Source organism: Hydra vulgaris, chromosome 08, assembly GCF_038396675.1.
Source record: "Hydra vulgaris chromosome 08, alternate assembly HydraT2T_AEP".
NCBI classification, from domain to species: domain Eukaryota; kingdom Metazoa; phylum Cnidaria; class Hydrozoa; order Anthoathecata; family Hydridae; genus Hydra; species Hydra vulgaris.
In genome coordinates, this window is record NC_088927.1 from 56,718,884 (window position 1) to 56,736,499 (window position 17,616).

The window sequence follows — 17,616 nt, forward strand, 5'->3', positions numbered from 1 at the left end:
TTTTTTCCCAGGCTCCATTCACATTTTTTTTTCATAATTTTTTTTTACATTCTTATTTGATAGAAGAAAAAACAAACTTAAATTTTTGTCAAATTATGACAATTTTTTAGTAAAACAACTTGAATAGAGTTTAACTTGCTTTTAAAATGGGCCCAATCAACCCCCTTTATAAATACATATATATATATATTTTTTTGTTAATCTAATTATTGCAAAGTCGGATATAATAAACATTATTTATTATCTAGGTTATAGTACATTGTGAATATCTTATGCGCGATATTTTAAAGTCCACTTTTATAGTCGTTTTCCTGTGTATCTATATCTATATCTATATCTATATCTATATCTATATCTATATCTATATATATATATATATATCTATATCTATATCTATATCTATATCTATATCTATATCTATATATATATATATATATATATATATATATATATATATATATATATATATATATATATATATATATATTTATATGTATATATATATATATATATATATATATATATATATATATATATATATATATATATATATATATATGTATATATTTATATGTATATATATTTATATATATATATATATATATATATATATATATATATATATATATATGTATATATATATATGTATATATATATATATATATATATATATATATATAGATATATATATATATATGTATAATAGCCACATATTGTATGTGTATAATATATGCATGCATATATATACATCTTTATAATATATACATAATGTATATGTATTATATATACATTTTGAAAATTTCAAAATGTTGTCCTGTCTAGACATTTTCATTAAAAAATATAAAAATTGGCATGATTGTTTGGAAATTATATTAAGGAATTATTTTCAAGATTTATGAGAAGTTTATTATTACATTTTTTAAAAATTTAATATTCATATAGTTTAACATTTATTAATTGTTTTATATTGAGTTTAATATCTGTATACAGACTAATCAAGTCTCTCTCATTTGGCGGGAGCTTCGTGGATTTTGAAGGGATTTTTTTCTCCGACCTGCATTTGAAAATAATTTGAAAAACTTATTTTCCTCATTAGTAAGTTAAAATGCGGAAAGCTTCTTAAATTGTTTTCATTTTATAAGATATTAAAATGTTTAAAGATTGTTAAAAATCGTTCAACACACATAAATATATATAAATATATCTGTAAATATATCTACTCAGCTCGGTCAGTGGCCAAGTTTGGGCATTATATAATTATTGTCAAAGTAAGAAATTGTTAAAAAAAATTTATTTGATAGATGTATTTTAGTGCGCAAATATCCTGTCGTAGAAAAGTTTTTCCAAGTCTCCCTCATAAACATTTTAAGACTATGACAGCTATATATATATATATATATATATATATATATATTTTATATATATATATATATATATATATATATATATATATATATATATATATATATATAATATATATACATACAAATATATATTTAAATATATATATTTATATATATATAAAAATACATATATATTAATATATATTTATATATATGTATATATACATATATATATATATATATATATATATATGTATATATATATATATATGTGTGTGTGTGTGTGTGTATAGTATATACATATGTATATAGTATATACATATATATACATTATCTACATATGTATATATTAACATTTATATATATATATATATATATATATATATATATATATATATATATATGTATATATATGTATATATATATATATATGTGTGTGTGTGTGTGTGTATAGTATATACATATGTATATAGTATATACATACTAATTGTTGACATCTGAAGATTATAGAAAGCTTTATCTTCCTGGCACAACCATTCTCCATTTTCATCAGTTACGTTGAACAAGTTGGTAAAGTCTTGCGTTCCTGATTTTCTGCTGCCTTTTTCATACTTGTTTAGTACTTTCTCAATTTTTCTTTTCGCTGTATTTTGTTCATTTGATCAAGACTGTCAACAATCTTTGTATACTTTCTTGAATTCTTGGCTGTTTCAAACCTCACCAAACTTGATTCCCATAGTTTCTTATTTAAATCTGAAGGAAGACTATTTTTAGACATTTTGACTATAGTCTTGTCGAATTATAATTTGAGTGTAAATTTAATTATCTACAAATAAACAAATCTCATGAGTTTAGGTTATCAAAAGAAGGTTATAAAATATCAAAAGTCAGGTGATGATAACAAATATTATATATAATATAAAAGATTATGTAATAAAAATGCATACATTTAGCAAAATCACACCAGCAATAAACTGAAGTTGTGATACCATAAACTGTACTGTATCTAACAATAGATACACTATGAGTCATAAAAAAACATGCCACTTAACTTATTGCAATATCTTTGCTCATTGTGAACCGATTTTAAAAATGGTGTCTTCTTCAAGTAGTGAACAAGAACAATACTTGACTAATATATAATATTACATTTTAAATTATTTTCTATTGTCTCAACCTAGAACTTTTAAACTAATTTTAACTTCTATATAAGAAATTAGACAATTTTTCTGTTGTTGAAGTTTGGAGTGTTCGTGTACAGTCAGTTATTAGAATTGGGTCGCCGTCAGAGGAATGTTTTTTTGCAATTCAATTCTTAACAAAACCTGAAAATTTGTCAGGCACCAGACCAAATATGACAAAGTTCTGGTAGAAAGTTCAGTAGCATATTTTTTTATGACTTATAGTGAAGATGGGAAGAAAAGGTTTTCAGCTTAGGGGATTGAACTTTTTTAAGATTTAACACTTTCAAATGGTATTTCCCTTTTTAAAATGTAATTTCTCCACTCATAGTGCCATGGGAAACCAAAACTTGCCAAAAAAAAATTTTAGTCATACCTCTAATATACATATATATATAAATATATACATATTTATATATATATATATATATATATATATATATATATATATATATATATATATATATATATATATATATATATATATATATATACAGTATCGGACAAAACGAGTGCAACCAAATAACGCTAATTTAGTTTTTGTATATAAAAGTGCTGCATTTTTTCAATTTAAAGAAATAACTATGTAACTGTTTCGAGACAAATTTTTCAAGTTTAATTCATCACAAAGTTTATTATTTGTACACGAAAATTAATAAATTAATCAAAAGTATTAAAAAAAGTTGATTTCCTTCTGGACAAAATAAGTGCAACTCGACAAAATTTTAACCAAGCTGTACTTCGCTTTCAATATTTCGTGGCGAATACTTTGTTGTTGATCACAGCCTTTCATCATCGAGGCATAGATTCGATTAGGTGATCAAAGAAACTTTGTGGAATCGCTGCTTAGGAATTTTGGATTTGTTCAAACAGCTGATCCTTATTACGAACACCTTCACGATTAATTCTGCGGATGACGATCTCCCACCGGTTCTCGAAAGGGTTGAGATCTGGAAATTGAGGCGGCCAATCCATCACCGATAAGTGGTTGTCTTAAAACCACTGCTTGACTACTTTTGCAGTGTGTTTCGGATTGTTGTCTCGCTGAAAAACCCATTTTATTGGCATATTCCTTTCAGCCTGAGGTAACATAACATCATTCAAGATATTTTTATTCATAAAATGGTCCATTATTCCATTGTTTCGATGTATTGGATCTAGACCGTTAGCCGAAAAACACCCCTAGTCCATTAAATTGCCTCCACCATACCTCACGGTCTAATGGCAGTAACGTAAATCGAGGCGTTTTCCGGCCGGTCGATGTACACGGCAAATGCCTACGCTCCCAATGATGTTGAACTTTAATCCATCACTAAACAGGACAGTTCGCCATTTCTGCACATTCCAGTCAATATGAGATGTAGCAAACAGGATTCTTTTCTTCTGGTTTTTTAGTGAAATCAGAGTTTCTTTGCAGGGCGTCGAGAAAACAATCCGGCTTCAACAGCTCGTCGTCTGATTGTTCTGTCCAATACAGGCAGCTCTAATTGCATTTGTATTTCGACTGATAATATCCAGGAATCCTTGTTGACGGATCTGACAATCATAGAATCCTTTTTAGATGTGGTGGAACATGGTCTTCCACTTTTGTTATCTGCTGCCAACTTCCCCGTAGAACGATATTTGGAACGTAGTCTTGATACGGTCCATTTTTCACAACCTGTGTGAACCTGTTGTGGAAGATTCTAGATGCTTCTTTTCGATGCTTCTGGAAGCTTCTGGATGCGTCTGGATGCTTATGATTATTTCTGGATACTTCTGGATGCTACTTGATGCTTCCAGATGCTTTTTCTGGAAACTTCTGCAAGCTTCTGCATGCTTCTGGAAACTTCTTGATACTTCCTTTATTTATTAAAAACCTTCTATGACGTTGATTCATTTTCTCAAGTCTGGAGACTTGAGAAAATGAATCAAACCAAAAAAGTTGCCCTTGTTTTGTCCGCTGCGAAATGGCACTTGTCATCAAAATTCTGCCTTTGTGCTGTCACCTGTCAGCTGATTGCTAATGTCATGACAAGCTATGACTCCAGACTCCTGAACTGTTTGCTGTGGTAGTATAGTTCGTTTCGTTTTTAAGACATGTAAAATTAGTAACACTTTTTAGCATTGTTCGATGTTGGTTGCAAGTTTAATTTTGCTGTGAGCAAAAATAAACTTACATTTATATATATATATATATATATATATATATATATATATATATATATATATATATATATATATATATATTAAAATTACTTAAAGAATATATCATAAAGAGTGCTCGATGAATGAAATCAGAGCTATATAATTGAGTTTGAGACGAGATTAAATAAAAATAATTACATGATTTTTACTACTAAAAGTTTTATGCGTTTAGCAATCATCAGGTAAAAAATACATTACTTTTTTCGTTAAAAAATATACTCAATAAACATCGTGGCGTTTAAAAACAATTATTAAACTATAATTACTTGCAAGCGTGGTTTGGTATTTTAATCTTTGGGCTCGTGGTTATCAAGCAAGAACTTGTTTTTGTGACGACACTAACATATAATCCTGTTTTTTTATTTAATATATTTTGCGTACCTTTCTATGGTATCATGAAAAGTATTTCATGTTCGCAAAGCAAACATTTTCTTGGTACGTTGTTGTCGCCGGGGCTTTGTTTAATTATTGATCAAGTTAATTTTGGTGTTATTTTTAAGTTTTCTTTTATCTGCCATATATAATTTGAAAGGGTGGTTCAATTATTCATCTTTTTTATTTGTGAATGAGTGTTTGTGGTTAGCCCATCTTTTCTTCCATTTACCTTCTGCTAGGCCAATATATACTTTTTCTGGGGTGTTAGGCGGGGATATTACACATTTATAAATAACATTATAGGCTCTACATTTTCCTATTATACGGCAGTTTTCTTTCTTTATGCAATTGCAGGGTGGGCTATATTATAGGTAAGTTTTCTTTCCTTTTGCAATTGCAGGGTGTATTCTAGGCTATATTATTGGGCAGGCTATATTATAGGGCAGTTTTCTTTTTTTATGCAATTGCAGTTTTCTTTCTTTATGCAATTGCAGGCTATATTATAGGGCAGTTTTCTTTCTTTATGCAATTGCAGGGTGAGGAAAACTTCCCTATAATAGGAAAATGTAGAGCTTCTAATTGTTATTTATAAATGTGTAGTATCCCCCCCCTAACACCCCAGAAAAAGTATATATTGGCCAAGCAGAAGGTGAATGGAAGAAAAGATGGGCTAACCACAAACACTCATTCACAAATAAAAAGAGGAAAAATTCAACCACCCTTTCAAAGTAAATATGGCAGATAAAAGAAAACTTAAAAATAACACTAAAATTAACTTGATCAATAATTAAACAAGTCCCCGCCTACAGCAACGTAACAAGAAAATGTTTGCTTTGCCAACATGAAAAACTTTGCATAATATCATACAAAAGTACGCAAAAATTATTAAATAAAAAAACAGTATTTATATCTGTGTCGTCACGAAAACAAGTTCTTGCTTGACAACCACGAGCCCAAAGATTAAAAAACCAAACCACGCTCGCAATAGTTACGGTTTTATAATTGTTTTTGAACGCCACGATGTTTATGGAGTATATTTTTAAACAAAAAAAACAATGTATTTTTTACCTGATGATTGCTAAACGCATGAAACTTTTAGAATTAAAAATCATGTCGTTATTTTTTTTTAATCTCGTCAAAATATCAATTGTATATATATATATACATATATATATATATTAGGGTGTTTCATATTTTATCAATTTTTGAAATTAAACTCGCGAATCGATTTATTAATTGACCATTTATATGAAAATAAGTTTGAACAAAAAAAAGGTATGTTTGTACAATTTTTAGGGTCCCCGCCAGTTCGATTTTGGGCAAAAATGTTGGGTGTTTTAAACGCCTGGCGGGGACCTTAAAATTTATCCTATAAAATTTTTATTCTTTTAAATAATATATGTTGGATTGGATATTAATTACATAAAAGGAGCATGTTGAAAAAATTAAGATACGCCTCCGAGTTATAAAATATGCCTCCGAGTTATAAAATACGCCACCGAGTTATAAAATAGGTTTTTGTAAATATTAATAACTCGGAGGCGTATCTTAATTTTTTCAACATGCTCCTTTTATGTAATTAATATCCAATCCAACATATATTATTTAAAAGAATAAAAAATTTTATAGGATAAATTTTAAGGTCCCCGCCAGGCGTTTAAAACACCCAACATTTTTGCCCAAAATCGAACTGGCGGGGACCCTAAAAATTGTACAAACATACTTTTTTTTGTTCAAACTTATTTTCATATAAATGGTCAATTTATAAATCGATTCGCGAGTTTAATTTCAAAAATTGATAAAATATGAAACACCCTAATATATATATATATATATATATATTATATATATATATATATATATATATATATATATGTATATATACGTATTTTTATTTTATATATATATACACATATATATATATATATATATATATATATATATATATATATATATATATATATATATATATATATATATATATATATGCATATACGTATATATGTGTTTTATAACTCACAGTCACTTTCAGAAATACATGTAATATATAATTGGCGAGTACAGTACAATGTTTTACATCAAATGGATCAACTTGCAATCCTTTCTTTTCAATTCACAGATGGAGTCTACGGAAAGTTGAACGTGTCATCACATTCATACAGACGACCAGGATGATGTTTTTCAAAAATGGATCCAGTTTGGACTGATTTTTTTGACCACAATTTAATATATTCTGCACGAGGTGGTTCACAGTCAAACCGTTCACATAATTTGGCCTACATTGCTCTTATGGCTGAAACAGGTTTGTTACCTTCATAATACCATACCGGGGCCAAAACACGATACTCAATCGTATATTCGCTCTGGTTAGTCATCTCAAAATGATTGAATAAAAGAAAAGTCAATCAATAAGACGGAAAAAACACATACTGAAACTTTTTAGTGCCTCTGTAATAAGGTTAAATAATAAATAAATTTAAATAATTTCTCGACGAAGAGGTAAATCACTGTTATTCAGAGTGGTAGCCCTCTTAATAAATATCAAACATCGGATTGAGCAATTGTCAGTTATTGGTGATTATAAGCACACCTTATTCAACCGACCAACTTGCGGCTCTAGCAGGCAATAAGCCAGGCCGTGGTCAAGTCCCTGTGTAATAAGGTTTAGGAGATCAAAAAATTTTTCAACATGCCTCCGAAAAAAGCAAATGAAGATAATTTAAACAACTTGAAAATGATGGTAGAAGCGTTAAAAACAAGAGTTGATGCCCTTGAGCAAGAAAATTCTGGTTTAAAAACCAGGTTAGCAATATTAGAAGAAAAGAAAACAACTTCAAGCAATATCAATCATTTGAGTTGGAATGCTATTGTTAAAGATGACAAAAATAAATCAAAAGAAGAATTGAATGTCATGAATGCTGTAGTCGCTTTCAAAAAAGATAATGAAAAAAGAAAAAAAAATATAGATATTGTTGGATTGCGATTATCAACTGAGTCTTAAGGGAGAAATGTAAAGAAGAGGCCAGAGTTCAAGTTGAAGAACTGTTCACAGAAATTAGTGCTGATAAGGATAAAATTCAACGTATTTTTAAATTAAAGCAAAAAAAGATAATAACAGCAAAAAATTCAACAGCAATCCTATTATAGTTGAATTAACAAGCAAAGATGATCAAATGAGTGGAATGAAATCAGCTAAAAAACTTTAAAATAAAATAAATTTACAAATTTTTATACTAATCCTGATCAAAAAGTAGCTGAAAGAAACCTTACAAGAGAACTGGTAAAAGAAAGAAATGAAAAAAATGAAAAGTTAGATGAAATTGGTTAGTTGAATAAACTCTTTCGATATGGGATTAGAGGTAACAAAGTTGTTGAAATCCTTATCGATAAACAACCATAATAAAAAATAGCAATATTAAAAGATGTCTGTCTTGTTGATACACCAATGCCACGTCTTTAAATAACAAGTATGAAGATTTAATGTTAGAAATTGAAGTTAAAAAACCTCAAAAGTACCCAGCAAGCAAACGACGTCTTATCAACGTCTGCGCATTGTTGAAATGTCAACGTCGGAAATTTCAATGTCTATTCCACGTTGATTTATAGTTGATAAACTAACGTTAAAGAAAATGGCGTTGTTTCAACGTCTGAACAAAGAGGAAATTTCAACGTCGGCATTTTCAACGCTTATTCCACGTTGATGTATTGGTAACAAACTAACGTTGACATAATCAACGTTAAATCAACATGTCTTTTTACTTTCTGTTTGATATCGCGAACTTCTTATTTGAAATAAAAATGGCTAATCGCTCAGAGAAATGTGGTATTTTTAATTGTACTTCATTAAAACGTGTAAAATATTTACAAATTATTCATACCCAGCAAGCAAACGACGTCTTATCAACGTCTGCGCATTGTTGAAATGTCAACGTCGGAAATTTCAACGTCTATTCCACGTTGATTTATAGTTGATAAACTAACGTTAAAGTAAATGGCGTTGTTTCAACGTCTAAACAAAGAGGAAATTTCAACGTCGGCATTTTCAACGCTTATTCCACGTTGATGTATTGGTAATAAACTAACGTTGATATAATCAACGTTAAATCAACATGTCTTTTTACTTTCTGTTTGATATCGCGAACTTCTTATTTGAAATAAAGATGGCTAATCGCTCAGAGAAATGTGCTATTTTTTATTGTACTTTATTAAAAAGTGTAAAATATTTACAAATTATTCATACAAAAGAGTTATTCTTTTATTTGACTTTTGTAAATAGCTATTTACAAGTAATCTAAAATATATTTTAATTTATAGATTATAATTATTTAAAGTTTTTTTGGTTTATAATTTTCGTTTTTTATTCTGCTGGCAGGAAGTAGTGATGCTTCAATGCCATTTTAATATTATTAGTAATGATTATTGAAAAGAATTCACTTTTTGTTTGGAAACATTATTTTACAAATTTACACAACTTTAAATACAAAAATACATTTTGAATTTTTTTTAACTAAAACTAAAATTGCTAGTAAAAACATCATAATTTACTATAGTAAATTATAATGTTTTTACTAGCAATTTTAGCTTTAGTTAAAAAAGTAATTCAAAATGTATTTTTGTAAATGTGTAAATGTGTAAAACAATGTTTCCTAACAAATACATATATAATATACACATGTATATAAAATAAGGTATATAATATACACATGTATACACACACATGTATATATATTATATATATATAAATATATGTAAATACATAATATATTAATATATATATATTTATATATTGTATAATTATAATTATATAATACTTTAATTACAAAATGTATTTTTGTAATTAAAGTATAATATATTATATATTAATATATATATATATATATATATATATATATATATATATATATATATATATATATATATATATACATATACATATACATATACATATATATATATATGTATATATATATATATATATATATATATATATATATATATATATATATATATACATATACATATACATATACATATACATATACATATATATACATATATATATATATATATATATATATATATATATATATATATATATATATATATACATATATATATATACATATATATAAATATATATATATATATATATATATATATATATATATATATATATATATATATATATATATGACAATTTCAAAAATTCTGTATGAAATATATTCCTGGCTAACACCCTAATATAAATATATTTAATTATTTATTTTTAGGAATAAAATTATTTAGTTGCTATGTCATCACGGATTACGCAATGGAGAAAAATTAATAAATCAGTAATTGATTTATTTACTGAGACAGATAGTGCAAAAGAAACAGATAAACAACAAATAAATGTTTCAGATTATAGAGTTCTTTCCAAAGAAACAATTGAGCAAGAAGTTGAAGGTGTTGAAGAAACAGATTTTGACTCAGATTCCAATCTTGACTCCGCCGGAGTCTCCGATAGTTCTGATTCTAATTCTTGTTTCTTGAATCATGGAAACTTTATAGATGACAAAATAATAAATGGTGACTACGTGAAGAATTAGCAGAATGGGTTGTTGTAAACCAAACTTCACATTCTCCAACAAATCAACTTCTTTTTATTTTGAGAAAAAATGGCCACACAGAGCTTCCAAAAGATGTAAGAACATTATTGAAAACTCCAAGTAACATTACTCTGAAGAATAAGTGTGGTGGCGATTACATTTATTATGGTTTGGAAACTAATATTTTAAAACATTTAAGCAAATTTCCAAATCTTGCGAAAATTGAATTAGTTGTTAATGTTGATGGAATACCATTATTTAAAAGCACATCAGTAGCTTTATGGCCCATACTTTGCTCATTTTCAAGTATCCAACCATTTGCTGTAGCTATTTTCTGTGGTAAGAGCAAACCTTCATCTGAAGAAAGCTTTATGTTTGATTTTGTAAACGGGTTAACAAATTTATTACAAAATGGAATCAAAACTCAATATAAACATTACTTAGTTTCCCTTAAATCATTTTGTTGTGATGCTGCAGCTCGACAATTTTTGAAGTCTATAATTAGCCATAATGGATACTATTCGTGTGAGCGATGTATTATTCACGATGCACGTATTAATCACAGACAAATTTTTTTGGGGTCAGGATATACTCTGAGAAATGATACAGAATTTAACCTACACGGTTACAAAGAACACCAAAAAACTTTGTACTCTAGCTAAATATAATATGCCATGTGTTACATCATTTGTTTTAGATATCATGCATTTGGTTTATTTAGGAGTAACTAAAAGAATAATAATTTTTTTCAACAAAGGTAAAAGATCATACAGGATATCAGAGATTCAAAAAGCAGTTATTTCTGAAAAACTTAGAGAATTATCAGGAAAATTGCCCAGCGAGTTTGCAAGACAACCAAGAGGTATTGATGAGTTTAAACGCTGGAAAGCTACAGAGTTCAAAAATTTTCTTTTATATACCTTTTGCCTTAGTGACATATTTATTTTAAATTATTTAAATTTTTTTTAGATTTTCAAAATAACATATTAATGGTTTTTACTATAATAAATGTTATGTCAAACTATTTTAATGTTAAATTGGTTTCTAAAGGTTATACTCAAACCTCCTCTATACATGGTGGTTATTCTGGACTTACTGCTTTATCAACAGCTCACATACCAAAGCCATTTCTTTCAACTACTACCTCTTCTACATGTGATGATTTTTCTATACGCAAACCAACATTAAACAGTCAGACCACTACTAGTATGTTAGAAAGCTCATTCACAAATGTTTCCACCAATTCACCTGCTGTTATTTCTCAATCTTATGTTAATTACAATAGAAAAGATTCTGCTTGTGCTCGGGACGAGTTAATTAGCTCAAAAAATCTTGAAGATAATGGTAGGTTTTTTTACTATATCATTTGTGATTTACAGCTGTCTTTCAACTTGCTGTTGTTTTGTATGCAACATATTCATTCAAGTATATCATTTATTGTCATGGAAAAGGCCAATAAATGTTTGCGAGATAGGTGGGGATGGAAAAAATTCCTGTCCCCTTGCCGCTCAGCTCTCAATATATATATATATATATATATATATATATATATATATATATATATATATATATATATATATATTATATTTATAAAGTACTTTTGTTTTCAAACTCAGGATTTCAACATATAGTATTACGGAGGTTGGCCCAAATAACCTTGCAAATGAGTGAAATATCCAAAAAGTTAGATGCAGTTAGTGGCACCAGAATGAAAGATGTTGAAGAAGAGATATTAATACAATTTGATGATATAGACGCTTTATATGAGTTCGATCGAAAACTTGGAGCTGACAAAAGGGTTTTTAAAAAGTTTGTAAGTTATTTTTCATTTAAATATAGTGTTGATTAGATTAAAATCTTGTGTGATGAACATGGCTACATTTACATTGATAGATCCTATAAGTATATTTTTTATAAATGTGTATATCATCAACTCCCGACCATCATGATTATCATGATCATTAGCATCATCATCATCATAATCATTAGCATCATCATCATCATTGTGATCATCACCATCATCATTGTCATCATTATCCTTATCATCATCAGCATCATTTATGTGAATCTATTTATTTTGTCATAAGTATAATATTTAAATATTATACTTACGACAAAATAATACAAATTTAAAATATTTTATACTAAATTGACTATTATACTGAAATTGACCATTTTAGGTAAATTTGTGGTTATTTTTAAAAAATACCCCTCCTCATTGGCAAAACTGCCCTAAAGTCAAGATTTTCAGGAGATCCACATAAATGATGCTGATGATGATAAGAGGCCCTGGCCCAAAACAGAGCTTTTTACAAACCCGGCACCGGCCCCGGGTTACTAGCCGAGTTAGATTTTTTTTATAGTATTGTACTCTTTTTCACTGTTTTGTTTTATTTTGTTCAAGTTATTATCTGTTATAAAAGTTAAAGAAAATATTTAAAAAAAGTCATAAATACATTAAATAAATCTAAAAAAAATCTAAATATTTATTAAATGTATTTATGACTTTTTTTAAATATTTTCTTTAACTTTCATAACAGATATTAGCTTAAACAAAATAAACAAAAACAGTGAAAAAGATTTCAATACTATAAAAAAAATCTAACCCCAGCTAGTAACCCGGGGCCCGTGCCAGGTTTGTAAAAAGCTCTGTTTTGGGCCATGGCCCCGGTCACTTACTAGTAGCAGGATAACCTGACCTGTTATCTGCTAGGATGTTATCTAAAAATTCCATTGAAGATCTAGATGCTCTATTATGCAATATTGCCACATTGCTCCTATAGATATTGTTTTATTTTTATATCAGGTTAATCAGCTATCTTCCATTGGCGGTAACAATGGTAAAAAAAGTGTTGCAAACATGATAAACAGGTTGAAACATTTTTTAAATCAATAGTACTTACTATTTTTGCAAAGAAAATTAGTTTTTAAAAGCGATTTTTAATTATAGAAAAATAATGTTGAGTTTCTCTTTTGACATGTTTAAGGTTGATGACAAACAGACTTCAATCGAAGTTCAATTTGGTTGGTTCCAAGGGAAAGGTTACTGTGAAGTTACCTATGGAAAATTTAAATGTTTACAAAGCAGTAATTGGTAGCTATAATGTTGATCTCTATATTTTTATATATTTATATTTCTTTTTAAAGGCTGCCTGTTGAAAATAAATGAATTTAGTTGAATTCACAAAAAGTAGATATAAAAATCTTCCTTGGACAAATTGAAAAATAAAATTAAATCAGTTTACATTAAAGTTGTAATCTTCATGTATTCGTATTAAATAGTGTAAATTGAAGACATTCTTACTTCCTTTATCTACAGTTTTATTCACTTGACCAAATTTGATATTTTTGCATTTATTTTTTAGAATCGATTAAGCGCTGTGAGCCTAAAGCAACAGACAAAGAAACTAGGTCATTTATTGCCTCCTGCCTAAAATATGCACCTTATCGTTTGAATGGAGGTAAACGGAAATCATGCAACCACGAAATAGAAAACGATGAAGTTCACAAAAGCGATGAAGAAATAAATCAAGGTGACGACGAATGCGAAGTAGAATGTGACGTTGCATCAAACAAAAGCGGAAGTAGTAGCGAAAAATAAAAATAAACTATCTTACTTTCCCCCACTTATTAAACTTTGTAACAAATACTTTTTTGTAAATTTTTAAAATGTTATCTTTCGAAAACGTTTATAAAACGTAAGTTGTTTTTTCGACGTTGAATCGATGTTGATATTTCAACGTAGATTTCTTGTTTCCAAATCAACGCTTAAATCAACATTTGTAAATCAACGTACGCTCAACGTTGATTTATTGATGTCGAATCAATGTTGATATTTCAACGTCGATATTTTGTTTCCAATTCGACGAATAAATCGACGTCTGTAAATCAACGCGTTTTCAACGTTGAAATGCTTGCTGGGTTTGTATATATACATTGTATTTATGTATATATACATATCAATAGAATCTGAAGAAAATCCTTATGTCTTTTGAAATTCAACATAAAACCCTTAGAATCAAACAGTGTAAACATGAGCATATAAATGTTGGATTTTGCGCCGTTACATAAAGTTAAATTCTTAAACAAAATCAAAAACCATGATATAAGCCTGATAAATATGTGATTGGGATTCGGTTATTTAAATATTATGATTTGCATTTTTGTTAACTGTTTAATTTTAAATATTTCAAAATTTAAACTTAAAAAAAAAAAAATACTGAAAAAAAAAAGAACTTGATGTCATTTCATCATAGAGAACATTTTTCTTCACAATCAACCATATAATTTTAAATTAAAAAGTGTGTTTTTTTGAACCACCTTACTTAATTCGCCATTTTAAGTAAATTAAATTTAACAGCTATTGCGGTTATGAAAGTTATTCATTTTATTAAAATTAATTACTTTAACTACTGCCTTTTTAACATTAATTAATTTTATTTTTTTAATTAATCTTGATGTTATTTACATAAGTTATTTAAAAGTGTAAAAGTTTAATTTCTAATTCGTTTAAAAAAGCTGGGAATCGCTCTGCATTTTGCGATTTTATTTTAAGTTTTGTTTTTAACTTTTTTTTTCAGCGCGTTTGTTAAGTTTCTTCTGAAAATGACTAACTGGAATAAGTGTTGTCTGGAACGGACTAATTAAAATTAGTTTGTTCCAGACAACAGTTTTTTGATTAGCTATTAATAAATAAAGAAAAAAATTAATTTTGATTTCTGTTACGTGGTTGTTAATTAAGATCTTATCTTCAACGTGATTTTTAACTACGAACACGCGGAATAAGAGAAGAAGCGATAAGCAGCAGCAAAGCTACAAATATGCCCGGTTCCTTTATGGTAAACTTTAATCAGGATCACTTACCTATTTCCTCTCGACATAGTCAATAAAGAAAAAGTAAATCAAAAAACTGTTGTTTCAAAGCTATTTTATAAAAAGTCTTTTATTGTAAAAAGTTATAAATCCCAATTTTAAACGAAAAAAATGTTTTGAGAAAAAATTAGGATAAAACCCCCCTTTGCCAGGAAAAAATTTACCAACATGTTCATCGGGACTACACAAATGCTGCCAGATTTCAACCAAGTTTAAAAGATTAATTAAAATTAAAAAAAAAAGAAATTCAAAAAGTGTATTTCTCCGGTTTGCTCTGAAAACAATTTTAACATGCACGTTTATCAAATTTACACAAGTGTTGAAAGTTTCAGAGCACTAGCTAGTGTGGAAGGTAGTAAAAAATCAATCGCGCAATTTCGGGACCACTGACAATCGACAAACAACTTGCCAAGTCACGCTAACGATTAAAAAGTTAAAAGTTTATTCTGAAGCAATTAAACAAGATTTTAGTTTTCTAATATTCCTTGTGCAGGTTGGACACCAACGCTACGAAAAGGTTATTATGGTGCCCACAACCGGCTTTCGTTACCATCTTTTTTCAAATCGATTATGTATAAAAAAATGCAATAAAAAGACTATATCTGATAAACACTCCTTTTATTATACAGATTATATCAGATAGTTTAAATGCCCTTACGGATACCAAAAATGTCACATTGCGTCATATTATATAGATTATATCAGATAGTTTAAATGATTTATAATTTTTTTTAAACTATTTTAGCAGACAATGCCCTTGCGGATATCAAAAAGGTTATATTGCGACAAATTACCATAACAGAATATTTGATTGAAAAGATTAATACAAAAAAAAGCTGTAGAAAAACTGCGCTCTAACGAACAGTGACTTAGCCAAGGTTTGTATGCATGGCTAGCATCCAGTAGCGTAGCTACTAAAGTTAATAAAATAAAAAACCAATGATTATTTAGCAGCCCCTTTTAGCGCTTTGGCTCTAAAGCGGCAGGAAACCCGTCTCTACTCTACTGGTAAAAAACGCACGTTATAAACTACCCTTTATGATATACGTGAAGAGATATCTTTTCAAAATGCCCTGCGACAAACACTACCCGCATACATCAGAGTATTACCTGAATTACTTACCATAAGGGCCCATAAACAGGTAATTGATCTGAATACGCTCAAAATATTATCTATCTATCTCAAAATTTATGTTAAGTCAACATGAAATGACTTCTTATTGAGAAAGTAGATAATATAACTTACATTTTACTTACTTACAAAGTAAAATATAAAGTTTCGAAGACAAAATTTACTTTTAGGTGTAATTGTAAATAACAATATTTTAAAATTTCTTTAATGTAACTTGTTTTTGCTAATTAGTAACTTTTACACGTAAAAAAAATTTATTTTGTTTACTTTTTTTTATCTTTTTATTTAGGTGCCCGAAGAAGGGGCACCTAAATAAAAAGATCTTAATAAATAAAAAGTCCTCATGGTCTTATCACTGAGCACCGCGTATGAGCATTTAATAGAAAGTGCAAAAAAAAAATGCAAATTACTTTTACTTGTGAAAATAAATCACTTTTTTAAGTAACTTTTATTCATTTAACAAACTTTAGTAATAAAGTTTTACATGTTATATAATTTATGTAAAAAAAAATTACTTTTAAATGTAAGTAAATTATATATTTTTATAAGAGTTGAGTGAAGTAATTTACGCATAAAAGTAATTCGCGTTTTTACATCAAAATAATTAAAAGAGCCATCCAAAGTTTGATATCTCTTTTATAACTTTGTAAAAACAGGTATAAAATTATATTATTTTATGGCTCTATGATAAAGTTATATAATGATAAATGATAAAATATTACATGTGTATGAACAAGTTATAAAAAAGATATTATACGTTTGCCATGGTGACTACGAGTTTGATTTCATGTGAATAACCCAAATAATCATAAGGATAAATTCAAAAGTACTAGTAAAACGTTGATTATGTCATATCAAACATGTTTATAAATTACTAAAGCATTTCGATAAGTACTATTTACTCTTCTAGTTAAGCCTGATCGTTGACATCAAACATT

The 17,616-nt window shown here is 27.7% G+C and overlaps 2 protein-coding genes across 4 annotated transcripts in view; one reads left to right on the top strand and one right to left on the bottom strand.

Moving 5' to 3' along the window:
* Window positions 1-17,616, bottom strand: part of LOC136084390 (TNF receptor-associated factor 5-like) — a 124,662-nt gene that overhangs the window by 99,956 nt on the left and 7,090 nt on the right. The window lies entirely within an intron of this gene.
* LOC136084001 (uncharacterized) lies at window positions 11,341-14,339 on the top strand. 2 transcript variants are annotated; one of them, XM_065803990.1, is made up of 5 exons: window positions 11,341-12,018; window positions 12,291-12,487; window positions 13,481-13,545; window positions 13,662-13,716; window positions 14,040-14,250. In XM_065803990.1, the coding sequence occupies exons 1-5, from the start codon at window positions 11,664-11,666 to the stop codon at window positions 14,106-14,108; spliced, it is 741 nt and encodes a 246-aa protein (XP_065660062.1). In that variant the 5' UTR covers window positions 11,341-11,663; the 3' UTR covers window positions 14,109-14,250. The 2 variants fall into 2 exon arrangements, with proteins under 2 accessions (XP_065660062.1, XP_065660061.1); XM_065803989.1 differs by having other exon boundaries at window positions 11,342-12,018; window positions 13,662-13,768; window positions 14,040-14,339.